This window comes from Polypterus senegalus, chromosome 1, assembly GCF_016835505.1.
Source record: "Polypterus senegalus isolate Bchr_013 chromosome 1, ASM1683550v1, whole genome shotgun sequence".
NCBI lineage: Eukaryota > Metazoa > Chordata > Cladistia > Polypteriformes > Polypteridae > Polypterus > Polypterus senegalus.
The window spans coordinates 267,827,167-267,854,607 of NC_053154.1; the positions used below are offsets into that span (position 1 = coordinate 267,827,167).

At 37.0% G+C, this 27,441-nt stretch overlaps 1 protein-coding gene across 1 annotated transcript; it reads left to right on the forward strand.

The window, feature by feature from the left end:
* Positions 1-1,155: 1,155 nt before the first annotated feature.
* On the forward strand, positions 1,156-27,312 carry znf511 (zinc finger protein 511). The gene is made up of 6 exons (XM_039773664.1): positions 1,156-1,485; positions 7,257-7,330; positions 9,406-9,607; positions 15,403-15,527; positions 20,836-21,030; positions 26,796-27,312. Exons 1-6 carry the CDS (start codon positions 1,288-1,290, stop codon positions 26,860-26,862), a joined length of 861 nt encoding a protein of 286 aa, XP_039629598.1. The 5' UTR covers positions 1,156-1,287; the 3' UTR covers positions 26,863-27,312.
* The last annotated feature ends 129 nt before the right edge of the window (positions 27,313-27,441 follow it).

Below are 27,441 nucleotides of genomic sequence, written 5' to 3' on the forward strand. Positions count from 1 at the left end.
GAATTAATTTCCTGATATCCTGCATATTTAGAAAGCAGGACTTTTGTATTGTGTTTTTTAAATGACATGCTAGTGTTAATTGAATAAAATAAATGGAGCGACTCCAGATGAATTAAGAAGTGATAGATTATTGTGGTGGTCTGCAGTCTTCCTCCAATAAATAATATTTTTTAATGTATTCTGAGACAAGTAACTCTGATCTATCCACTTCTTTAACTCAGTGACACAACTGATCATAGACTGGAGAGATGTTATTTAGTCTAAAAAATCCATTCAATTTACTTGTGCATTGAACTATTTGAATGATAAATTTCTCCATACACACACATGTTCCATTTTAGTTTCTGGGAGGCTTTGCCAGCAAGGCAGGAATCTATCCACAATAACACATTGATCAATCGAAAGGCACAATTGAGTGAACACATTTCAGTTTAAACTTGCACATCTTTGTGGTGGAAGACACATTCAATCAAAATATATGTATATGTATAATATAAATGTTACTGGAAATAATGTTCATAAGGATATATATTCACAATATTTTTTAACACTGTATCACCATGTAAATCCTTCCATATGATTTCTATAAGAAGGTCTCAAGGAGAAGGTATCCTGTCTTGACCAAATTAGGTGCAAGTTATGAATTAAATCTACAGAGGGCTGCTGGCAATCAGACACAACCATAAACATCTGTGGGATATTGTAGGAACACATAGAAAAATAAAAATAAATTATATACTAGATAATGTTAGTCATTTTCTAACCCGCTTAGTCCTGAACAGGGTCACAATGGGTACTGGAGCCAATTCAGCCAGCAAAATGTGCAAGGCAGGAACAAACCCTGGGCCAGTCCATTGCAGGGTGCACACATACACACACACACCTCATCCACACACTAGGGTCAATTAAGTATCACCAAATCACCTAACCTGCATGTGTTTAGACTGTGAAAGGAAACCGGATCACAAGGACGAAAACCAAGCAGACACCGGGAGAACATGCAAACTACACACGAGGCAGCAGTGTTACCACTGCGCTACCGTTACGCCTGGTTGTACTGTATAGTGTACTGTGAAAAAGAAAATACGGGTGCAGAACAGACAGTCAAGAAATAGGACTGGCGCTAAGACCCTGCGCTTGAAGTCAACGCGACTGGCCCTATTCTGAAAGCGGCTGTCGTCAGCGAAGGCCGGATGTGATAGGACATATTTTAATATAGCTTCACCGTAGAGTTTTTGAACTGTAGGTATGCATTTTTGAAAAAACAACAGTGGAATAGTGCTCATAATGTTACAGCCGCAGTTAATTAGTTTTTTGATTGAGCCGGATCACTCGGACAAGGCAGTGTCATCGTTTCCTGTGTTACCAGTTGGGAAGCACGAGGGAATTTGCTTTGGTGAGGAGGGAGCAGAAGACTCAAATGCATCCTCGTTTTCTTTCGTTCCTCAGACATTTAGATTGAACAAAGAAGACGAACTGTTTGAAGTACGTGCCACTGAGGCGTGATTGTTTATAAAATAAACAGTTTGGAATATATTGAGCCGGCTTTTTGGCACACGTTTTTCCAGGTTGTTAACAAGTGGCTACGATATGTGTTTCCACTTGTTCTCTCAGAAACGAATATATCAATGCATAAATTGGCTAACTACCCCGCAATATTACACAGAGTGGTTCCATATGGGCAAACTGGTGGGCAGTGTGGGCTTGGAAAAAGCCCACTGGCACAAACGCGGGGACTGCTACAAGAAGACCCCTAGCAAAATTCTCCTAAACATGGTTAATCGCTTGCAGGACAAGTCCAGTAAATCCCTGCTTTGTCTAATGATGGTGTGGTAACGTTGGGCAAATGTCATAAGGACCGCCGTAGTTTCCTGCTTTTTAATGTTGTTGCAGAGTAAGTAACACTGCATATTAGTACTGTCGGTGAGTTTTACATTTTGATTGTAGAAGTATAAATCAGTTTGATTGACGTCAAAAGGTATGATTTTTGTATTGGCTAAAATTGCACATTTTGTTTTATATTATTGGTAACGTTTTTTTGTTCAGGAAAAAAGCGCTGGACAAGTACTAATAAATGGAAATACGTTTTGTAAGCGTAAATAGTTTAAATCCACATTAGCATTGTGTTTTTTTTATTTCCTTCTCTTAAGAACTAATGCATTGTAAATTTTAATGATTAATGTAACACTAAAAAAAAGTTTCAAGTTAAGGACCGGAAAGCGGAATGGCACAGTGGTAGTGGGTAGCACTGCTGACTTGCAACAAGGAGACGGGGTTCACGTTCCTGGTCCTCCCTTCACTGAGCTTGTATTTTCTCCCCGTGTGTGTGTGGGTTTCCTTCCACAGTCCAAAGGCATGAAGGTTTGATGGACTGGTGGCACCAAATTAGCCCCTGATGTGTGCTTATTCACCCTGTGATGGCCTGGTGAGGAGTTGTTCCTACCGTGTCCATTGCTTAAGTGGCTATTGAAAAAGGATGTATGGACCAGTAAGGTACGGATTTTTTCTTCAGGTTCTTGACCAAATTTGGGCTTAATGGCTGTTGGGTCAATGTTGCCCCGAAGTGCACAATGCATTTGGGCCATTGTTTGCTGTCCACATAATACCTGCACTGGCCCAATGTCAATTGCTGGATACAGTCCTATAATTACCATGTGCCATTCTATATACAGTATAAGAAATCATAATATGCCATTTTCAGCTGGGAATGGATATTTTGTGACAGGTGGTTTCACGTGTCTTTGTAAATTGCAGAACTTGAATTTTGTTTAAAGTTTTCATAACAAACTAATTGAAACTATGCAATGGTGCAAAAAGGGTCCAAGTACAGATTCACACCCCCCCCAAAAGGCACAGTATGTTTATTTCAAAAACCTTATTGTATAGAACTGCCAACATTCACTTGGGCTCCATTTTCTCATTCAGACATTCTCAGACCAACCTAATCCAGTTTTAGAATTTTGTGGGAAGCCAGAGAACAGTCTTACTCATACATCACTGGAAACAAGGCTGGAACTAGCCATGAACATCATGCCAAGCTGTCGCAGGGCATCCTTTCTCTCAGTTGCCAATTAACCTAACATGTACAGGTTGGGGATCTGGGAGAACCACGCAGGGAGGATGTGCAAACTTCATGCAGTGTCCTGGCCAGGATTCAAACCTAGGACTTGAAGACAGGAAGATGTGCTCATTTATAGCATTTAAAACATTTGCATGTTTTTTTTTATATATGTTATAAAAATGTTGATTTTTATTTTGGTACATGTGAATAGAATGTCTCCATGGTAAAAGTAATATTTTTTTAAAACCTACATTTATTTTTGTCTGTTAATAAGGCTGGAAAATAGTGCAGTAGTTAGTCCCACTGCATCACAGCTTATGGAGGCTGAATTTGAATCTTGGGACAGTTGCTCTCTGTATAAAGTTTGCATGAGCTCCCTTTCTCCATATTCTCCTGTTTTCTTCCCACAGCTTAAATGGCTACTTAAAACTTTGATTGAGTCCACTGATGTCCACATTCAGAGTTGTCTCCTGCCTTTTACACAATGCTGCTGTGATAGTCTCTGGCTTTTTAAAATGATAAAATTGTATTAGGTGGGTTTTGTAAATTGATGAATGGATGGAAAATGTATGACCATCTTCAAAATGTATTTCTTTTTTTTAATTTTAGGTTAATTAAATTTGCATATCAGCTCAAAATATTCAATATACAATTAGGGAATTGAATTTAATTTAATTCTTAGTAGTGTAAGTCAGTTTTGATTTGATAATTTTATATTTTTTATTTTCAGAGGAGATTATTTCAGCTGTAACATTTATATCCTGTTTTGCAGGATGCCTTTTACTGTAATTTGCCATATAAAGTTATATCAACAATATTATATTCAGGAATAAAATGAGAACACTGTTGATAATGTTTTAACAGCTCAGAATATGTACATAGATGTTTCAACCCACTGATAAGTTGACTGACTAATATAGTATTGTTTATTTTTTATACCATTTGCAAAAAGTAATTTCTATTAATATAAATAAAAGGTCTTCTACACAAACCCTGAATACATTAGGTAAATTAGCCCATGTCATGTAAATATGCACTGGTGGAACTAGTGATGGCCTGCTGCTGGGAATAGCTTTGGCATCCTGCAACCCTGAAATGGATTAAGCAGGTTTGAAAATGTTATGTTGAGTTATGTAGAAAATGTTTTCTAGTATAGTTTTTGTAGTTGTGAAATTTTAACTTTGCTTAAATGATTATATTTGTGATCGTGTTAATGTTCCAACCTAATGACAGTGGAAAATCTTGCAGCAAAATGTACAAGATATGCTTATGCTTGGTATAAAGGTAGACTGTCATATATCAAATATACAGGATCCAGTACTACATGTTATGCTTCTGCTTTTAAATACAGTATGAAATTTTACTGTCATGCCAACTAATGTGCTTGCTGTCTTTTAAAAATATAGCTATTTACTACAGTTCCAGGCATTTTTTTTGGCTACATCGTTGGCAATTTCAAATCTGATCTAAATTAGTGCACTTAATATTGGCCACTTTTTTTTGTTGGTTTTTGAGATATAAAATTATTATACCAGCCACACTCCAATTAAAAACTGCCATCAATCATTCCTGTTAAAAAAAATTGGTTGACCGTTATTGAAATAAATTATGTGCATAACTCGTGAATGGATGCTATGCAGCTTTGGGCTATTATTGTAGCAATAGACTTATAATAGAGTCTTGCTATTTTAAAGCAGATTGTTTTCTGTCTCACAGCTACTGTAAATACAGACAGACAAGACAGGCAATGATGTATGAAATACAAGTGTCAAACCTAAGGAGGTCTCTCCTCACCATAACGGACCGTTGCAGAGCCCGCATTACTGATTACCAATCCGTCTGTCACCCTCCCACTCTATTCTTCCCTCACTCGTGAACAAAACCCCGAGATACTTGAACTCCTCCCCTTGAGGCAGTAATGTGTTTTCAACCCGGAGAGAGCATTCCACCCTTTTCCGGCTGAGAACCATGGCCTCGGATTTAGAGGTGCAGACTCTCATCCCTGCTGCTTCACCCTCGGCTGCGAACCACTTCAGTGAGAGCTGGAGGTCACTGCCCGATGAAGCCAACAGAACCACATCATCCGTAAATAGGAGAGATGAGATTCTGAGGTCACTGAACGAGACCCCCTCCGCTCCTTGGCTGCGCCTAGAAATTCTCTCCATATAACTTATGAAAAGAATCGGTGACAAAGGGCAGCCCTGGCGGAGTCCAACCTCAACAGGAAACAAGTCCAACTTATTACCGGAAATGCGGACCAAGCTCCTGCCCCTCCTGTACAGGGACTGAATGGCTCTTAACAATGAGCCCTTGTACCCTGTACTCTTGGAGCACACCCCACAGGATGCTTCGAGGGACATAGTCGAATGCCTTCTCCAAATCCACAAAACACATGTGCACTGGTTGGGCAAACTCCCATGCCCCCTCCAGGATCCTGGCCAGGGTGTAGAGCTGGTCCAGTGTTCCACGGCCGGGGCGGAATCCACATTGTTCCTCTTGAATCCGAGATTCAACCATCGACCGAACTCTCTTCTCCATCACCCCTGAATAGACCTTACCGGGGAGGCTGAGGAGTGTGATCCCCCTATAGTTGGAGCACATCCTTTGGTCACCCTTCTTAAAAAGGGGGACCACCACCCCAGTTTTCCAATCCGGAGGCACTGCCCCCAATGTCCATGCGATGTTGTAGAGACGTGTCAACCAGGACAGCCCCACAACATCCAGAGCCTTGAGGAACCCAGGGTGAACCTCGTCCACCCCAGGGGTCTCACCACCTCAGAGCTTTTTAACTACTTCGGTGACCTTGGCCCCTGTTTTGGACGGCACCCCCCGGAGTCCACCAGCTTTGCTTCCTCTAAGGAAGACATGCTGGTGGGATTGAGAAGATCCTCGAAGTATTCCACCGGTGAATAACGTCTGCAGTTGAAGTCAGCAGGACCCTATCTCCACTGTACACAGTGTTGGTGGAGCACCGCTTTCCCCTCCTGAGGCGCCTGACCGTTTGCCAGAACCTACTCAGTGCCGACCGAAAGTCATTTTCCATGGCATCCCCAAACTCCTCCCATGCCTGAGTTTTTACCTCTGCAACAGCCGATGCCACCACACTCTTGGCCTGCTGGTACCCCTCAGCTGCCTCTGGAGTCCCACTGGTCAACCAGACTCACCCACAGCAACTCCAGAGTGGAAAAAAGTCAAGACTTTCACAAGAGGAATGGTTCCAGATCCCAGACCGTGCGTAGAGGTGACCCCGACTATACCTAGCCAGTACTTCTCAACCTCTCGCACCAGTTCAGGCTCCTTCCCCGTCAGAAAGGTAACAAGCCATGTCCCAAGAGCCAGTTTCGGCAACCGAGGATCGGAACGCCAGAGTTCCTGCCATCTGCTACCACCTATATCGCATTGCACCCGACCCCTATGGCCTCTCTTGCAGGTGGTGGGCCCACAGGAAAGCGGAACCACGTTGCTTCTTCGGGCTAAGCCCGGTTGGGCCCTGTGGTCGAAGGTCCAGCCATCTGGCACTCGCCAGCAAACCCCTCCCCCAGGCCTAGCTCCAGGGTGGGGCTCCGGGTACCCTTTTCTGGGCAAGGGAAATGCCGATCCTTGATGGAGTTAAATCTCAGGATTGAGTTAGTCTGGATCTTCACCTCAGATTTGTTTGCTTTGGGAAACCCTACCAGGAGCATGTAGCTCCCGACAACATAGCTCCGAGGATCACTAGACTGTGCAAGTCCTTCTGCCACGGCAAGGCCAAAAGGCGAGGCTGTCGATTTACCAGTCGATCAATTTTTCTACCATCACCTATCATGAGCTTTAGTGACCGAAAGAGCAAGATCGTGGATAAAAACGGCCGAAATGAGTTTTCTCCACAGGGTGGCTGGACTTTCCCTTAGAGATAGGGTGAGGAGTTCAGTTATCCGGGAGAGACTCGGAGTAGAGTCGCTGCTCCTCCGCATTGAGAGGAGTCAGTTGAGGTGGTTTGGGCATCTGGTTAGGATGCCCCCTGGACGCCTCCCTGGGGGGGTGTTCCGGCAATGAGACGAGCAAAAAGAAGAATAAAATTTAAGATATTTAACAGTGTGTTTAAACACTACAGTGTTTATAACAAAAGCAATGAATGATTCAGTATATAGCATAGACAATTTAAATTTTAAATTAGGCGTGCTTGTTTCTGATCATTTGTTTTAATTATTTTAAGGATGGTGACATTCAGCGCCATTTGTATTTACAAGATGCTGAGGTGGACTATGCTGGTGATGTTGATAGACCCAAGTAAGTACTCTTTTTGCCTCTCCTTTCCTTGGTACATAGCTACACTCTAATCAGATCAAAGCAACTATGTATCCCCAAGCAGTTTTAACATGGTGAACAGTTAAATCTAGCAAGTATTTCAAGTCCAGTAATAATAAGTGATCTTTTTAAGCCATGGAAGAAAGTTTCTATATTTTGAGGTTTTTCATTTTTGGATGGATTTTTATATTACTACAAACATAGTCTTGTTTAAGTATAGTTTTGGTTAACTTGTGTACAACTAGATAATGAAACAACTTCATAAAATCATTTTGTTTTGTGGAAAACATTATGGAAATGGCTAATAAATCAAAATTAAGGTTTTCCAATTTTAGAAATCGGTAAAGCAAAAATAGGAATCATAATAAATCTAGATTATTTCCGACTAAACTGGAAAATTCATACTGAATTGGAAGTGAATTACTCAACTGATCTACCCTTTAAGAAAAAAGAAAAGTAAACAGGAATATCTGTATATGAGGTCAAAAAAAAGCAAATATTCCATTGACCAATTGTCGACTTCCCTTTAATTTCATTTCAACTGCTTTATTTCCTTTGCCAGTAGTCAACATGAATATATAGTATGTAAAGTGAACAGTGGCATGTCACCTTCCAGTCTGTGAAGGATGTTATCTTCAAATATATATATGTATATATTTTTGGACAAATTGCTTGGTCAACAAGTATTGACGCTAACAGTTACAAAATATAAATTCAGATAAATCAACTCCATTGATACTTTATTGGAGGTTATGCAGTTATTTGGTAACTGTCCCTTGTTTAGTTTTGTTTGTATGTCTGCACATACAAAATAAAAAGTAATAATTTAGAAATTCTAAAGATTGGCTGTAGACAGACAAGTGTGCAACTCTATCCTAGACCAATATGTGGCAACACATTTTAATAACCCTTATGTTTTTTATGTTTATAAAGTTCTTTGTTTTTTTAGGTGCTAACAATTGATAACTCTCAAATGATTCAATCTTTCTGAATATGGGTGTGTGCAATGGACTGAAGGATTATTCAAGGCTTATTTTTGTCTTGCCCCAATGCTGATAGGGTGGGTTTCAACTGTGTGAATTAAGCGAGATTGACAGTGAATGTGGATATATTTTACTAGTGTGAACCCAACAAGAGTTTCACACTGTAACAATCTCTTCATTATCATTATTTTTTGGGGTTGTGTTTTACCCAGAACATCAAAAATAGAGCCAGCCAAGCCAACTCAGAATGCAACTCAGGACAGTATTTACTGTTTTTGTGCAATTTAATAACACGTTCGGTTGAGGGAATAAAATTACAAGTGAGGCTGTGTCAAACATTAAAAAGACCAGTGTGTGAGCGATACAACCTGCCTCTGGTTTGATATAGTGTGGTCCTGCGGTGGTGTATTGGACAGGGTGTTCTTCTGTTTTATGTAATCTTTTGCTAATGCATTCTGGGGCATAGTTGTTGTGAATTGAAAGTATTGTTGGCTTTATTTGTATTTTAATCAGTCATCACCAACATGAAAATAGTGCTGCCAAGCTAAATTTGTCCTGGCACAGACCTTGCTTCATAGTCAAGTATTTTTATTTCACAACAACTAGTTGAAGGAGCACAGATGTCAAAAGAGTCCTACATTAAATTATTAATATTATGTAATTGAAATTTTGATACTTTTCTGCATGGTTTCAGATAAGGTTTTCAAAAAACATAGTATCTTGATCTGTGATTGAGTGTAAGCAAGAAAACTCAGCATTGAAATAACACCTCTCAAAGTTTTAGCATATAGATGTTTGCAGATGCTTACAGTAATTTCTGTTTAAAAAAATTGTCTTGTGTAATTTTAGTATGTGTTATAGAATAGAAAAATCTGGTACTTAATTTAAAGATCTGTGTTAGTAAAGTCAATATATATTTATACAGTAATAAATTGTTTTCTGAGTTCGGGTTCCACACTGGCAAGTTGACGAACACAAAGGCTGCTTTTGTTGAGATAGGTTGACTTAATATATATTTGTTTGTTTTAATCAGTATGTATGGATACTGCATCAATTAATTTTCCTCTCTTTTAGGATTTCTGAATTCAAATGTCACATAGCTGGTTGCTGCCAGCTCTTTGACTCTCTTGAAGAATATGAGCATCACTACAATTCATTACATCGGAATGTCTGCTCTCACTGCAAGAGATCATTTCCTTCGGCTCATCTATTGGACATTCATTTATTGGAGTGGCACGATTCATTGTTTCAAATTTTGTCAGAGAAACAACTTATGGTCAGTTTCAATCTTAACACAATATTCTTGCTTAGGTACTCTGTTTACCTTGTATAGTTTGCTCCCTAAAAGTACTATTTTTTCCCCCCAGATATACATTTTTATCGAAAGGTAATATCTCTTTTCTGTGACACACTTTTAAGGATTTTCGTGTTTCGAATTTTAAATTTTTTCTAAACAGAAATTTCACTTATTTATTAATGTACGATAATAGCTAATCAAAAATAATTTCTGAAAAAAGGCATACAATGATCATACTATTAAAAGCAGATGTTTCTTAAATTTGTTTTGTTAGTTTTGTTTGGTTTAGTTCTATTATTTGAATAATAGTACTTTTGGAAATATTACAACATATCTCAACAGGCTTTTTCATTATCTACACTTTTCATTTATAGTCTGCTGGGACATATTCCAGACTTGAACAATACATACAGTGCCATGAAAAAGTATATGATCCCCTTCTGATTTTTTCTGTTATTGCAAATTTGTGAGTCCTGGTTTGTCGAAAACAAATGGTGAAGGATTTATTCTCACTAATTTCACATCAAGCTATTTTGTTTAGTTCTTGAAGGTTTATGAGAAGTTTGGCTTATTGATAAGAAATGCAAACCTAATATGTGTGTTCACAATAAGACTAATTATATTGTATTTGGAAACCCACCAAAAACCTTTTTTGAGTGTCTGCAAGCTAAGTTCTATGCTATTGTTATATGCTGGTTTTGTTTGGTGATATTTAGAGCCACAGAGAAACAGAAATGGTCATATAGTCATCTTGGCAGTTTATTCTCCACATTCATCCTACGGTCCACTCACTCACACACCCACAAAAATTAATGCCAACTACAATACAGCACGCTCCATTGTTACAGTAAATCTACTTGCAATTTTGTAACACAACTTGTGTTTTACAATATAAAATTATGTAAAAATAAGTTTATCTGAAAAAATATAATCCGACACTGTAATGCAATGGCTGTGAGGACACACAGTGGTAACTGGCTTACTGAGTAAGTACTCATTCTTAGTGCATCTCCTATAATATCCTAAAAGAATCACTACCAAGACATTTTAGAGCAAGCAGGAATTGCAAGTTTGTGGTCAGAGGAGGAGTGCACTGCCATCTTGTCTTTTACCAGAGGTTTGGATTGTAAGTGTCCTGCTTTTTAAACTGGTGTGTGTGTGTATGTATATGTATATGTACATATATATATATATTTTTTATGGGTGTCCTCCTCATTTACTGTTTAAATATATTTTCAGTACTTCCTTATCTTTCATTTGCTTTGGTGGTTTATCTTTGGAGAATATCTGTGTCTTAAGAAAATAAAATGAGAATTTTTCGTCTGTCAACATGATGAGAACCTTCTACATTCAAACGTTTGACCAAAAATTAGTTTCACTTCTTTTCACCCATTCTGATGAGTTTGCTTTTATGTTTTGGATCATTGTCTTGCTGCATCATATACTGTTGTGGAATGCTGCGTTTTCTTTGCACTGGTCATGATGGGACCTATGCCATCCTAAACATTGTACTTTTATTTCATCTGTCTATAGAACATTCTCCCAAAAGGCATGAGAATCACCCAGATCCTTCCTGGCTAATGAAAAACCAGCATTTATATTTTTCTTGGCTATTGGTGGTCTCCTGTGTTATTTCTTCATAAAATACACAAGGAGTGTTTCTAATTTAAATAATAATTAGCTGTTTTTCTTCTGTTGGTTTTGTAATGGGCCAGTGAAATATTTAAAAATACAGTAAATTCCGTAAAAAATGGTTGTTGATCTTCAATTTAAAAGTGATTTTATATTTCCGTATTTTTTCAATAAAGTAATTAATACTTGTTTGCTTAAAACCCTTATTTCGTGACTTGCTTTGTTGTATATTTGTTTTAAAGCCTAGAAATAACTTTAAATAAAATTATAAGGCAAGTCATTTTATCACATTTAGATTGAATAGGATATAAAATCACACATGTCACACAATACATTTAAAAGAGCTTATCCCAACTTGGTGCTTGCAGTAATATTAGGTTACAGGTCAGAATTTAATATTAGCACACTAAAGCCGAGATTTGCTTCAGAAAATAGTGAAGCATGCCTTATTTTCAACAAACCTCCATTCTGAATCTGTATCTGTCACAAGGTTAACCTATTTGGCCAAGTATGCACAGACTTTATAGGTATATAATATTTATACAAAAGATTAACTTAAGTGATCTTATGAGCCAGTTCACAATTTGGTCACTGGTGATTAGAGCTTCAGTTGTACACACAGCATCTAAGATTCACATTGTTAGATTTGTAAACTATCACATAATATTAGTAATAATGAAGCAGTGTGAAAATAAGTATAAGTAAAAGAATGGCCCCTAGTTAGAGTATGAAAAGAAAAAAACAATCTTTCCCTTTTCAGAATCCATATTAATTACACTGCTTTGAATGTTAGATTTTTTTTTCATGCCGAGGTAATTATAGTGACAATTTGACACCTGAAAAAAATACTGAAATTTGTTGGAAACATTCTAAATCCTGCATTAGCATGTTTTATTCATCAATATGACATAAATGCATTGTTCCGTGGTTTAGGGACCAAAGTATAATTTGTTTTTTGGCAAAATTTCAAAGCAGAATGTTATTGATTTGTTCTACTCAATTGCTGATTGACTATGAGTAAGAACTCCAAATATTTAAAAAAAATTATATAAACAGTTGTTCTTTGTGCCTCATACAGTCATTTTGAGTTAAAAGGCAACAAAATAAATATGTCTAAATGTAACAGTTTATAGTAGTTGGGCCAGTGCATGATAAATCATGAACTACTGGTTTATGTCAGTGGAGTGAAATTGTGGTGTGTAATGCCTACAATGTCACTTGCAATATGCTCATTCAGGGGCATCATCCTCGAAATGTCAATTCCAAAGCATTTGTCCTATCATAGATATAGATCTCTCTCTCTCTCTCTCTCTCTCTCTCTCTCTCTCTCTCTCTCTCTCTCTCTCTCTCTCTCTCTCTCTCTCTCTCTCTCTCTCTCTCTCTCTCTCTCTCAACATGCAACAAGTTTTTCACACCTGGATTTGGGGATCCTCTGCCATTCCTCCTTGCAGATCCTCTCCATTTCTTTTAGGTTGGATGGTAAACGTCGGTGGACAGCCATTTTTAGGTATCTCCAGAGGTGCTCAATTGGGTTTAAGTCAGGGCTCTGGCTGGGCCATTCAAGAACAGTCACAGAGTTGTTGTGAAGCCACTCCTTCGTTATTTTAGCTGTGTGCTTAGGGTCATTGTCTTGTTGGAAGGTAAACCTTCGGCCCAGTCTGAGGTCCTTAGCACTCTGGAGAAGGTTTTTGTCCAGGATATCCCTGTACTTGGCCGCATTCATCTTTCCCTCGATTGCAACCAGTCGTCCTGTCCCTGCAGCTGAAAAACACCCCCACAGCATGATGCTGCCCGCCATGCTTCACTGTGGGGACTGTATTGGACAAGTGATTAGCAGTGCCTGGTTGTCTCCACACACTGAGGAGAGGCAAGACACATGACAGCCCGCATGGAGTTTGCTAAAAGACACCTGAAGGACTTAGAGATGGTGAGAAATAAGATTCTCTGGTCTGATGAGACCAAGATAGAACTTTTTGGCCTTAATTCTAAGCGATATGTGTGGCATCTCTGGAGAGACCTAAAAATGGCTGTCCACCAACATTTACCATCCAACCAGACAGAACTGGAGAGAATCTGCAAGGAGGAATGGCAGAGGATCCCCAAATCCAGGTGTGAAAAACTTGTTGCATCTTTCCCAAGAAGACTCATGGCTGTATTAGCTCAAAAGGGTGCTTCTACTAAATACTGAGCAAAGGGTCTGAATACTTAGGACCATGTGATATTTCAGTTTTTCTTTTTTAATAAATCTGTAACAATTTCAAAAATTTTTTTTTTTTGTCTGTCAATATGGGGTGCTGTGTGTACATTAATGAGGAAAAAAATTAATTTAAATGATTTTAGCAAATGGCTGCAATATAACAAAGAGTGAAAAATTGAAGGGGGTCTGAATACTTTCCGTATCCACTGTGTGTGTGTGTGTGTATGTGTGTATGTGTATATATATATATATATATATATATATATATATATATATATATATATAATATAGACAGACAGACAGAAAAAGAACAACAGTGACATTTGCTGAGTATAAGGGAAACTGCATGGCCATTTATGTGATAGGAAGAAGAATGACAGCCCCGTACTCCACTTTGCCCATCCTGCTGGTAGTCACAAAACGTGACTAACTGCAACATTTATGGAATTATCGGGCTTTGCGTCTTTCTTATGGCAAACAGGATATAGAAAGAAAAGTGTGACCAAGATAAACGCATAAATGAATGACATCCCCACCTTCCACTGAGCATAGCCTGCTGGTACTTGCAAACTACCCGGGCTGGAACTTTGATTTTGGGAGGAGCAAAAGCCTGCATGTTTTCTAGTGTACTAATAAAATGCATTGCATTTCTCAGTACAAAACATGGCATACACTAAAAGTGCTATAACATGATAAAGGAAATTTTAAGTACAAATAAGAAATACCAATCTCTTTCAGGCCTATTTACTGTCACATAGAGAAAGAAATAGATGGTATGACTGCACATGTCTAAAGGTCCTTTATACTTGATTCGTTATTTACACAGTTTCTCTCTGCATTCATTTTACACTGTTAATAACCAGAATGTTTAATACACTTGAATGGGATTCGTACTTTCATTCTTTTTTAATTACTACATTTTTTCAATTTTAATTTTATTAAGTTATAATGTCAGTTTGTCTATTGTCTCAGTCATATGGCATTTGATATAGGATACTCAAAAGCAGTGCCAATATTTGTGATGCACCATCTGTTGAAATGAAAAATGCAATGAATTTTATTTCTACTGTACATGCATTACAAAGTACAGTACATTCCAAATAGATGGCATATCACAATTGTTAATGCTAAATATGCCAAACAGAGGGCAACTGCTAGACACCAGACAGAAATATAGATCACAGTAGAGCAGTTGTTCTCAAATTTAACCACTATTTTACTCATGCAAACTGTTACCTACCAATTTCTATGTTACAAAACTGGGTTTCTGTTACTTAAATGTTTATTATATTTCAAAATAAATTATGTGACATGTGAATAGTTTTCATGTTTTTATTTAAATTTTGCATTTTAGTATCTTTATCATTTATTCCATTTTTTTCATGTATTCTTTTTATTTAAGACATTATTTACTAATGAGCATGCTAGCCAGTATGACACAAAAATATCTGCAGCCTTTTGGCATTTAGCATTGTTTGCACTAAAGTCTACAAATGTTAACTCTCATTATTAGGACACATTTAAGGAAACAAACACTACAGAAAAATGTTAATTACAAAAATACAAATATTTATATATTTCCTAAAAGTGTAGATCTCACACTGTGTTGTGCCTTTTAGGATGTAGAGTAAGAGAAGAGTAAAAGATCAGTTAATTAATCAGTGAGATTACTTAGAAGTAAAATGACTTACTGATTGTGAAACCCTTACAAACAAAAGCCTGCAACAAGGCTGTGCCACCAGGATTGAACTTGAAAAATCACTGCACTAATCAAGTGTTATGTTATAGTGCCATCTAGTGGCACAAAATGTATGTAGACTTATTGAAATTTAGAAATTTGGAACCAGTATTGTTTGCATTCAGTTTATCATCGTGCCAAATTATTCTTTTTTTTGGATATTTTCTTTCTTTCTGTTTGAATGTAAATTGTTGTATTCTTTCACAGTATCAGTGCCTGGTTGAGGGGTGTGCTGTAAAATTTAAAACCAACAACGACAGAAAAGATCATTTAATTAAAGTACACAGTTACCCTGCAGATTTCAGATTTGGGAAGCCAAATAAATCCAAAAGGTAATTCTTTTTTAGTAATTTAATATTTTTGTTGCTTTTTTTATAGTGTTCTGGCCCTGTGCCATATCTATAGATGTTTTAATGAATCATATTTTTCTGTTTATTTTGTATGTTTATAATATACAATAAATACCGGTTCATCGACAAAAGCGCCATAGACATATGCGCCCCGATAAAACCACGACTGTCAAATGAGCACCGACAAAATCGCGAGAGAGGCCATGAGAGTGGGACGCCCTTGCTGCAATTCTTCCTACATATGCAGAGCGTGATCTTAAGGACTATCTGCGTGCCGTGCTGATGGCATTCTGCGTCTCATAATATTGACTTTTAAAATAAACATTATTATATATGCTTTAAACTAGTAATTCATATTTAGTGAAACTTTCGCGGTATTGTCGGTGCGTTTTAATCGACGCTATTTTGTCGGCGCGCAAATGTCCATCGTGCAAATGTCAGGTCACATAAATACCATATCTCAAATTATCAGTTGATTTTAGTTTTAGCTTGTTAAAGCTTAAGTTACAAAACAAGTAATGCCCTAAAATTGATCACACATTTGTATTTTTTAAATATGCTTTTCTGTACTATTTTAAAACTATATTCATAAACTTAATGATTGTATTTATGTCACATTCATTTTGAAGCAGTATTACTGTATAAAGAGGTCCACATGCCATTATGGTTTTGTTTAAGGCTGGCTCATTTTTATTCAATAACAGAACTAGCTGCTGATAATAACCTTTTAAGATGTATAAATGAACCAGTGGTGCACTGCACGTTGTACACTTGACTTGAGCATTCATAGTTTTCATACTCTTTCTCTGTACGTTTAGCATTCGTTTGCTCAGAGGTCGATGCGCTTGCTGCTTCCTGAGCAGCTCTTCTTTTCCCCACCCTAGTGGCCCGCTGCTTCTCTTCTTTTGTCAGCATCTTTTCACGTTAGAACTGATTAAGTCAGTGTTTGTGTTGAAATTACTTAGTAGCCTACGTTTGCCTTAATTTTTCACTTAAGCTGGCACTTAAGTCTTCAAGCTGCCTCAAGAATGATTTAAGATATGAAAATGTAAGGGAAGTGACAGCGAAGGTGGTAGGGAATGAGAATGGCACCCATATGCATGTGCTGCACGGCCCCCCGACTGGCTGCTTCCGAGAGTTGTTTCTACAATAAAATAAAAATCAAAAGAGGAATAACCTTGGAGGTCAATCATCACCCCGAAAGTGGATAGTAGAGGTCACGTAGTATATGTGTACCAAATTTCAAGTCAATAGGTCAAACGGTTTGCAAGCTACAGGTGATTTAAAATCCTGGACAGACCAACAGCCGTGGTATCTTATTACATAAGAGGATAATCTAAACTAGGTAACTTTTAGAATTTGTGAGTTATTCTTTAGCAAAACATGTTTTGTTATTTGATTTTTTGAGTAATGAAAATTCCTTTCATACAGTTCAGTTTATATTCATTATGGTAAAGTTGGTTGACAATACTTAACTGGTCCAATATAAGTAATGCTATTTTAGATTCTGGCCCTTGCGGCCCTTAATTCAATTAAATGGGACTGGAAAGTTAATTAAAAACAAATCAATGTTAAATTAATGATTAACACTATTGCATCTTGCAATTTTATACTATACTAAATACAGTCGAGATTGGCTAGTTGACCAGATATACATTTATTGTTAAAAAAAAAAAACAGATCTTTTTCAATACCAACAGTGCTTGTTTAATATTTTGTATCAGAAGAGAACTAAACAAAACTTAATTAATATTTAAAATGTGCCACAAATCTAGCAGTGATTTTTATAAAAAGGCTGCCAAGGAACATTAGAGCAATATCTATGTTTGTCTCAAAAAAAAAAAAAAGAAAACAAACGATCTCCACTCCAAACCAGTTCAGTACAAACTCTTCTGTATTTAGGCACAAGTGGTGAAGTTTTGGCCTAATTACATCTGACTTAAAGTAGAGCACTGTATTAAGTTGGCTAATAAACATTATATTAATGGCTTTTTCAATATAAGAAAATGTGCACGCATAGATATGTTTTTGAGTTATTCTTTATTATCCTGAAAAGCATTTTGGAGTGACAAACCTTTAACATGCAGTCTGTTAAATGTGCAGAGAATGTGCACCACAAGTGGTAGAAAGCTATCTTTACAGGAGAGCTTAGGTTCCTTTTAAGTACAAGTAACAAAAAAGCAGACCTCAACCCTTTAGCAAATTTTAAAACTCTGACAATGTTTTAGAAATTGTTTAATTAAACTTTAAATATGAAATTGGGATATCCAAATAAAACCTTCAAAATTCGTATTTTTGTAATCAATACTATTAGACACATTATTGATCTGTTCAGTTTTATGGTTACAGGATTTTAATTGGGAAGTTTTTTACCGTCACATTTTCATTGTTACTAACTCTATTTAGAATCTTGGTTTGCTACATTAAGTGCTAATATTACAGTAATGGTATTTCATTGGAATTGTATGTGCAAAAAATACTGAAATTGTTTTTTCCTTAAAGAGAGGTTTTATTACATCCCTGTTTTTGTTTTCAGAATAACTGGTGACTTGGTGTACAATAAGCTTTTTTTCTTACTGTATTCTGTGTCTTAACTGTAATATACTGTTGACATCTACAGTTCTCTCTATCTGTTTTAGGCTTTCAGCCTATAGTTGATTAGGGATGTTGAATCAAGGTTTGATAGATCTACTCTTTTTTGTCATGTGTAGTATCACAGAAACTTATTACATTACATTTTTCATGTGCAATAAATATATAATAGACTTGCATCCAATTATCTTATATATAAATGTCTACACGTGGAAGTGTGTGTGTCTGTCTGTCCGGTCCGGATGTGAGAGGTGGAGTTGGGGTAAGAACTCCACCTCCAAGGAAACAGAAACTCACTTAGTTGCTAATATACAAACGAGGTGAGCATGTTGGCAAAATGAAACCTCCGCAGAGTCACTCGCTTAGCCGCAGATGTACAAGCGACGTTAGCACATCTGCAAATCGAAACCTCCTAGGAGAGAGATGCCCAGAAGTAGTTCCTTTCAATTACCTGACATCTCTAAATTTCATTTTTTTTCTGATGAGTTCAATAGTTTTAAGGACTTCTGGCTTTTTACAGCATGGGCTTACACATCTATAATTGTCTTTACAATTCCAGTAATTTAAATTAAGTAAACCTTATTGAATATATATACAATTCTGTGTTCTCTAACTCACATTGAAAGATAACTACAGTAGTTAGAATACATTGTTAGACTGAAAAGGCTAAAAAGTACTATTTATCCTTTTGGAGAAAAGAAGACACAATTGATATAAATATGTGTTAAATAAATTTACAGCACAGAGTGGTAGAAAAAGGATTGAAATTTATCAGCCTGGATTTTTTAAAGTGTTGCAACTTGAATTGTAGGTCACATAGAACTTGTTAAATAGTAGTCTTTAATTCATGTACAGTTTAAAATATTTGATTTCCTAGGGGAATGATCTGGAATGAGGATGCATAAAATATATATAGTTTTTAATTTAATTCTCAGCATGAAAACTCTTCTGTGGTTTTGTTTGTGATGTTCATAGCTCAAAGACGCAAGCCATTTATTGTCTCAGCAATTTTTCTTGTACTCCAACAATGAAAAATAAGCTGGGCCCCATCTCCTGCAGAAGGCACAATACTCTCCCAGTTTTACAGATACAATGCTGTTTATTCCCAGATATACAGTAGAGTGACTATGCACTCCGATATATTCACAACTGTTACTGAAGTTCTTAAGTTGTCCAAGAAATGGACACCAGTCTTTGTGCAGATATTTTGCTATGATGAACTGATTTGGAGTTGGAAAGGAGGATCTCAGCAACAAATTAATAGACAGAGGGACTTTTATAAACAATCCATTTGATTTTGTTCGTAGTCTAGTCTGGGGAAAGCAGTATATTACAGAGAAACAAATAAGCTTGTAATACATAAAAATGCACAGAATTTGAAATAAAGTGAAGGTTAATACACATTGTTTAGTAGAACGGTAGATCACATTGACAAGAACAAAGTGTCAGCGTGAAGTGTTGCATGTTAGATAACACAGTATCTTTTTCTTATGCTACCGATAACCCAGAATTTGAATGTTAGGTCTGAAGGGGCTTTATGAATGGATTGGGAGAAAGTAGGGCGGAAGAGAACATGCTGTAGACTTACTGTTTTTTTTTTTTTTCATTTTAATGAAGAATAGAAAGCTGCATGTATTATTAAGTGTCGTTGCAGTGGAAGCATCAATAAAAAAGTTGGAGATAAGAGTGAAGTTTTCTGGCATTCATGTTTACTTAATTTTTAAAATGCTTTCTAGGATTTGCACTCATAAAACTGAATGTAGTGTGTGGTATAGTGAGCGATCTATTACCTTTGTAAAGTGCTGAGAATAATGTTACGTAGACACAAGAATTAAAACAATATGTCGCTGAATATTAATGAATAAAAATGAGATTTCCATCAATACATTTTCTGCTTTTTCAGTTCTGGGCCACATTGTCTATTATGGCAACTTCGGTTGCAAGGAAAGAACCAGCCCTGTATTGTGTACCAGTGCTTGTAATGTACGAATCAGTACCAATATATGTGAAACAAAGAAAATGCATAATTAAGGTTGACTCTGTGACAAATCAGTTTTTAGACAAAGAGACAAAAGTTATATGTTTAAGTTTATTTCAAGAAGTTTATTTTATTTTTGGGGAGAATTCCACGTAGTGAGTGCCAAAAAAGTTAAATGAGCCTTTATGAGGGAAGACATTCAAAGTAATGTTTTTACCTAATTAGAAGGCCAGCCTCAATGATCTGGTTTATTTGATGAGAGGTGTTCTCTAAGCTTTGTTTGCCATATAATAAATCAAGAGTCACTTTAGTGTTTTAATTATCATTATTTCAGAACTAAACAGCTCTGTGGATTATTTACTGTTTAAATGAAAATGTGCAAAAGCTCAATACATTAAAATTTCAAAGGATAATTGGATAAAATTGAGAGAATTGGGAAGAATTACTGTTGTCTTCAGGTCAAGTTAAGTGCACATTGTTTGATGCTGTAGTTGTTGTACTTTATAGGCTTACAAATGTTCATCTGGGATTGCTGAGGCTACAGGCTTGCCTATAACTGGATATTTTCTAAATTGTCTAATTGGTTTTAATGTTAGCAAAAAGTGTTCTGAACAGACATTTTTTTAACTGCCCTGCAGCAATAAATTGCTGTCTGTATTAAAAAGAGAGAGAGAAAAATCATTAAAATTTGTCTTTTTTTTTCTCTTCTATTTCATACAGTAGCAAGAACCGCAGCAAGACTCCTGTCCAAAGAGAGGTACCTATGGAATTGTCTGAGCCTGATCAAGCCCAGACCAGTGAATTAATGGTTTTGGAGCCCATGGAAACCAGTACACATGAGACAACCATTTTAACTTCCACTACTGAAAAAAAGACTCTTCAGATGGAGCAGAATAAATCCCATTATTCATACAAGTTAGTGTTCATTTTTATTCAGCTCAAGAAGCAGTTTTATAATGATGCTCTGGCAGGGATAGTAAACTTAACTTGGGAAAACAGTCTGTTATTAACACGGTTAACATTACATATTTTTTCACTTGCTTTACGCATATATATATATATGACTTTTTATTTATATGAATAAATAAAATAGAAAGCAATGTGTTTTGCAGTTTGCAGTACAATGACACATATACTCTGTTTTCTCCTTACAAGGTCAAAATCTGTGTTGTAAAAAACAGAACAAAACTAGTCCTAGTTTGTATTCATATGTTAATTTACACAAGGATAGGCATCCAAAATCTGAAATGTTTAAGTAATTTAATCACCTTGTAAATGCACAAAACATCTATGCAACAGTGAGATGGAATGAGAGATGCTGTTTTAATGCTCTGTGAAATCTGATGCACTGACATGGGTTCTTTTTACAGTCCCTTGCAGGTCAGAGGTTAGGGTGTACAGCATCGGGAAACATCCAGGCCCTGTCTCTGTTTTTTGTCCTATTAGATTTCAGTTGTCAGAATGTCCAAGAGTTGAAACCAATAAGTGTTTATTTATATAGTCTGGCCTACTATCTTGCACAAACATTGAGTGAAAGACTTGGTTACATAATACAGGGTGTCTTGAAAAAAATTATACACATTTTAAAAATGTAATTTTCAATTGCATTTGTAGCAGAGCATACGTAGACTGAACTGCTAAAATAAAAAGCCATTACTGACAAAATCCTAATTAGTCACTTCAGTCAACAGAGTGGTAGTTTGATTTGAGTGGGGAAAACAGTTGATTTTTGTGATCTATAAAGTAGATGGCAGGAGTGCCACATGTGCAAATAGAACTTGCTAGTGCTTGCCTTTAACATACACTGAGTTGCCAGTTAATTAGGTAAATCTTCAAGCCCAACACAAATTTTACACTCCAACACATCATGTGTCACATAAAGTAGATCTATGTTTCTAGCATCAATTAATGTTCAATTAATTAAATAATGGATTGGGCAAAATGAGTGACCCTATTGACTTAGAACATTGTAGCTGGTGCTAGTAATGTCAGTTCTACCATCTCCCAAACAGCTGTCTTTACCGGCATTTTACGCACCACTGTTTCAAGAGTTTACAGAGAATGGTAAGAGAAATACAAAACTCTGTTATATTTAATTTTGTGGAAAACAGGAAACCACTTGTGGATCAGACTGGTCAAGAATTATACAAGGCACAACCAGGCAAATTACATTTGAATTGTTACACTGCAGAATGTCATCTCAGAATGCATTACTTTTTGAAATTTCTATTGAATGGACTACAACAGCTGAGTTCTGGGAGTATGGTAGTACGTTTTCACTGCTTCAGTGATCTGCATAGTACCCAGATCTCAATCCTATCGAGAATCTTTGGAATGACGTGGAAAGAGATGTTCACAGAAGGGCTGTGTCACCAACCAGTTTGTTGCAATTATGGCACACAGTCCTTTCTGCATGGTGCAACTTTCCTGAAAAATGTATTCAGACGAATTCATGCTGTGTAGAAGGCCAAAGGAGGTGTAAAACACACAACTAAACAGGATTACCTAATAAACTGACACCCCGGTGTATGAAACCATGTTATGCACTATCGATTCTGCCCATAACGCAGTAGCTTTGCACTTTGAAGCAACATGTTATGCAAAGCTGATTTTTGTAATTGAGTAATTATTGTATTTTTAAAAAATGTGTGTTTTCTCTTGTGAAATTGTACCTTTTTTTCCACGTTCTTTGAACTAAACTCTATGTTTAACGTGCAGGTGTTTTTCCTATTATAAAAAAGGTCTGTTGAGAGAACAAGCACACTGTGCTCTACAACAGGGGTCGCCAACTCCAGTCCTGGAAAACCACTGTGGCTGCAGGTGTTCATTCTAACCGTTTTCTTAGTGACCTGGTTTTGCTGCTAATTAACTTCTTTTGAATTCATTTTAATTGACTTGCTCTTGAAGACTTAAACCCCTTTGTTTCTTTTTCCTTAATTAGCTGCTAAACAATAATGAGATACAAAATTAACCAAAACATGATCAGCAAACTATGTCCATCATAAAATATCTGAGAATAAGGAAAGATGAAGATCTTTGGAATATCTATCTATCTAAAATTAATTCAAAAGAAGTTAAGTAGCAGCAAAAACAGGTCACTAATTAAGAAAAGGGTTAGAATGTGGTCCTCTATGACCGGAATTGGCAACCCCTGCTCTACATAATATGTAATTTTCACTTTGGACTGTATTCCAGGGACAACTCATCAGTACACTTCACAACAAGGTGTCTCCTGTAATCATGAGGCAGATTTCTTCCTTCTTTGCTTTAAATATTAATAAAATTTGATTTTTTTTTCCATGGAAAGATCACCAGAGTGCCCCCAGCAATTACTGGGGTGATGAAGTAAAAACTGCCATATCTTTCTTTGGCTTAGCGTAATAAGGATGAAGATGATAGGAAAGCACAAAGACACTTTATTTCTGTTTACTTCTGCATGTAAATGTTTTAACAAAATGCAGTAACAGCCATCTTCCAGGCAAGTGTAAGAATGGTTGTTTTAGCTGCCAGGTATTTGTTACTGGCTAATAAATTGATTTGAACACGGAGCATCGGATTTGGCTTTTGCTCTCTCATTTGGTGTTAGACCTCACTGGCTTATACCAACATGCAGACTAGAAAACTATCCTTGAAAGAAACGGCAAGCAATTTGAATGTTGGAAGAATGGAAACATTCAGTCAGAACCATCTCAGAGAAACTGTGCACACAAAATCACAGCCTTAGAATAATCTTTAGATACTGTATGAGAGAGCATTGACCAGGTTGGTCAAAAATAATCAATAGAATGATGAAGAAAAACAAAAAAAACTACAACCTACTCCATTTATTAGGGAATATATCACAGTCAACAGATTGAAGCAGAATTTAAAGGGCTTCAAGAAAAAGGCATTTATCTGCAGCAGAGCCATTAGAGTTCTGAAACAATGCATAACAGACAAATGAGAAAATTGAGAAAAACAGTAAATGGAAACAATGGCAGACTGTCCAAAACAGACCATTTGGTCTGTGTAGCATGGTGGAGGTAGGTAATGTTTTGTCATGATCGTACATGGCTGTCTTGGAGACTGGCTACCTCATCTTTAGTGAAATTGAAACTAATGACATTAACAGTGGCTCGACTCCAGATGTGTAAAGTAACATCTTGTCTGCCTGCACAGAAAAAAAAAAAAAAACTTCCTCAGACTCCTTGGCCAGTGCTTCATCATACACCATTTGAATGACTCAGAATGCACTGATAACCCAAACAGAGGGTTCACTGGGGCAAAAAGTGAAATGTTTCAAGAGGCCAGTTCAGTGTCTTAATTTAAATCAAATTGAACATACATTTAACGTGCTAAAAAAGAGTCTGGAGTGAAATCATTGCCAAAAAATGCAGCCTCTGAAGATGTCTACAGAAAAGCTCGACAATGCATTTCTTACAAGCCAAGAACGCGGTGACGTTAGTGGGTTGCATGTTTATTGTAGTTTTTGCACACAAGAAAATGATCACAAAAAGCCAAGTTTCATACTTCTTTAATTTACTTTGTTGTTCCTGTACTTAGTCCCTAAAGAGGGATGGAACACAAAAAATGGAATTATTCTGAAACATCAAAAACAATCTATGCAGAAACAGTCGGAAATAAGAGTGACATTTGCATTTATATATACTGTATATATATATAATATATATGAATGTATAGGTATATATATACACTGCTCACAAAAATTAAAGGAACACTTTAAAGAAACACATTAGATACATCAGATCTCAATATGAAGTTGGATATCTATACAAATAACGACAGGGCAATGTCTTAGGAACAAAAGGATGCCAAGTCTTTTAATGGAAATAAAAGTGTTCTGCCTACAGAGGGCTCAATTGTGTAGACACCCTAAAATCAGAGTGAAATGAAGATGTGGCAGGATAGTCCATTTTTTCAAAAACTTAATTTCTGCTACTCAAAATGCTTTTCAGTATCTTGTGTGGCCCCCACGAGCTTGTATGCATGCTTGACAACGTCGGGCATGCTCCTAATGAGACGACGGATGGTGTCTTGTGGCATTTCCTCCCAGATCTGTATGAGGGCATCCCTGAGCTGTTGTACAGTCTGAGGAGCAACCTGGCGGCGCCTAATGGACCGAAACATAATGTCCCACAGATGTTCTATTGGGTTTAAGTCAGGGGATCGTGAAGGCCATTCAATTGTTTCAATTCCTTCATCCTCCAGGTACTGCCTGCATACTCTTGCCACATGAGGCCGGGCATTGTCGTGCATTAGAGGAAACCAGGACCTACTGCACCAGCGTAGGGTCTGACAATGGGTCCAAGGATTTCATCCTGATACCTAATGGCAGTCAAGATGCCGTTGTCTAGCCTATAGAGGTCTGTGAGTCGCTCCATGGATATGCCTCCAAGATCATCACTGACCAACCACCAAACCAGTCATGCTAAACGATGTTACAGGCAGCATAATATTCTCCACGGCTTCTCCTGACCCTTTCACGTCCTTTCACATATACTCAGGGTGAACCTGCTCTCATCTGTGAAAAGCACAGGATGCCAGTGGTGGACCTGCCAATTCTGGTATTCTATGGCAAATGCCAATTGAGCTCCCGGTGCTGTGCAGTGAGCACAGGGCAGTAGACATTTGGGCCCTCAGGCAACCCTCATGAAGTCTGTTTCTGATTGTTTGGTCAGAGACATTCACACCAGTGGCCTGCTGGAGGTCATTTTGTAGGGCTCTGGCAGTGCTCATCCTGTTCCTCCTTGCCCAAAGGAGCAGATACTGGTCCTGCTGATGGGTTATGGACCTTCTATGGCCCTCTCCAGCTCTCCTAGAGTAACTGCTTGTCTCCTAGAATCTCCTCCATGCCCTTGAGACTGTGCAGGAGACACAGCAAACCTTCTGGCAATGACACGTATTGATGTGCCATCCTGGAGAAGTTGGACTACCTGTGCAACCTCTGTAGGGTCCAGGTATCGCCTCATGCTACCAGTAGTGACACTGACTGTAGCCAAATGCAAAACTAGTGAAGAAACAGTCAGAAAAGATGAGGAGGGAAAAATGTCAGTGGCCTCCACCTGTTAAACCATTCCTGTTTTGGGGGTCATCTCATTGTTGCCCCTCTAGTGCATCTGTTGTTAATTTCATTAACACCACAGCAGCTGAAACTGATTAACAACCCCTCTGCTACTTAACTGACCAGATTAATATCCCATAAGTTTCATTGACTTTATGCTATACTCTGATTAAAAGTGTTCCTTTAATTCTTTTGAGCAGTATATATATATATATATATATATATATATATATATATATATATATATATATATATATATATATATATATATATATATATTTTTTTAAAAAAATTTTTTAATTTTATTTATTTATTTTTTTTAAACCCTTAAATAGCTTCAGTATTGACCGAAAAAATTGTTTGCACTTGAATGTTTCTTCAGTTCTTTGAGGGGCTGTTCACCTAGTAGTCATTTATATGATTTGGTTGGTAGTTTTTTTTTTTTTTTTGACGGAGCTCTTCTGTGGGATATTCTGTGGTGAACACCACCTTAGTATTGTTTGGGTTTGCTTTTTTTTTGTGCAGTAGACTTATGGTCTGTCTTAAATGCAAATTGCATGAGAAGTTTGAAAAGATCCTCATTGCTTAAAAAATAATTACAATATTTCTGTATTTTCAGGGTACCTACAACCATCTGTTTTGGTAAAGGCTCTGTACGAGGATTCCATGGCAGGAAAAAGAAATGAGATCTCCCAAAGCAGTACTAGTTAAGAGTCTGCATTCTTTTTGTATGGAACCATGGTTTCAAACTGAAGTGCACCGAATAATTTAATGTACTTCATACCTTGAACCAATTGTGCAGTCCTTTATAACAGTTTAATAGTCTCTTTTCACACAGCAGTTTTGTATACACAAGTCTTTATTGTACCATTTGAAGACTTTATAAAGACCCTCTGTGACTTACCAAGCTTTTATCAGGCTGCAAAGTGCCATCTGCTTCCCATCAGCAAACATTCAATAAACAATATGAACGTCAATGTCTCAAAAGAATATCCCATTGGATTGAGCATGAGACAAATATACTAAATGTATTTATTTTACCAGCTTTTTATGTTGTGGGTTTAACAAATGTGTTTATCACCAATTTAACATCTCTGTTGAGTTTGTCTAAAATAAAGAACACAATCAGAATCTTATCAGCTGTTGTCTTAAATTGTCTTGACTTTCAAAATCGGATACAGTAAAAAGATTTATAAACAGTTGGAAAAAACTATAAACCAGAGGAAAAACAATTGATATCCTGTTTTCAATCCACTTTTACATAC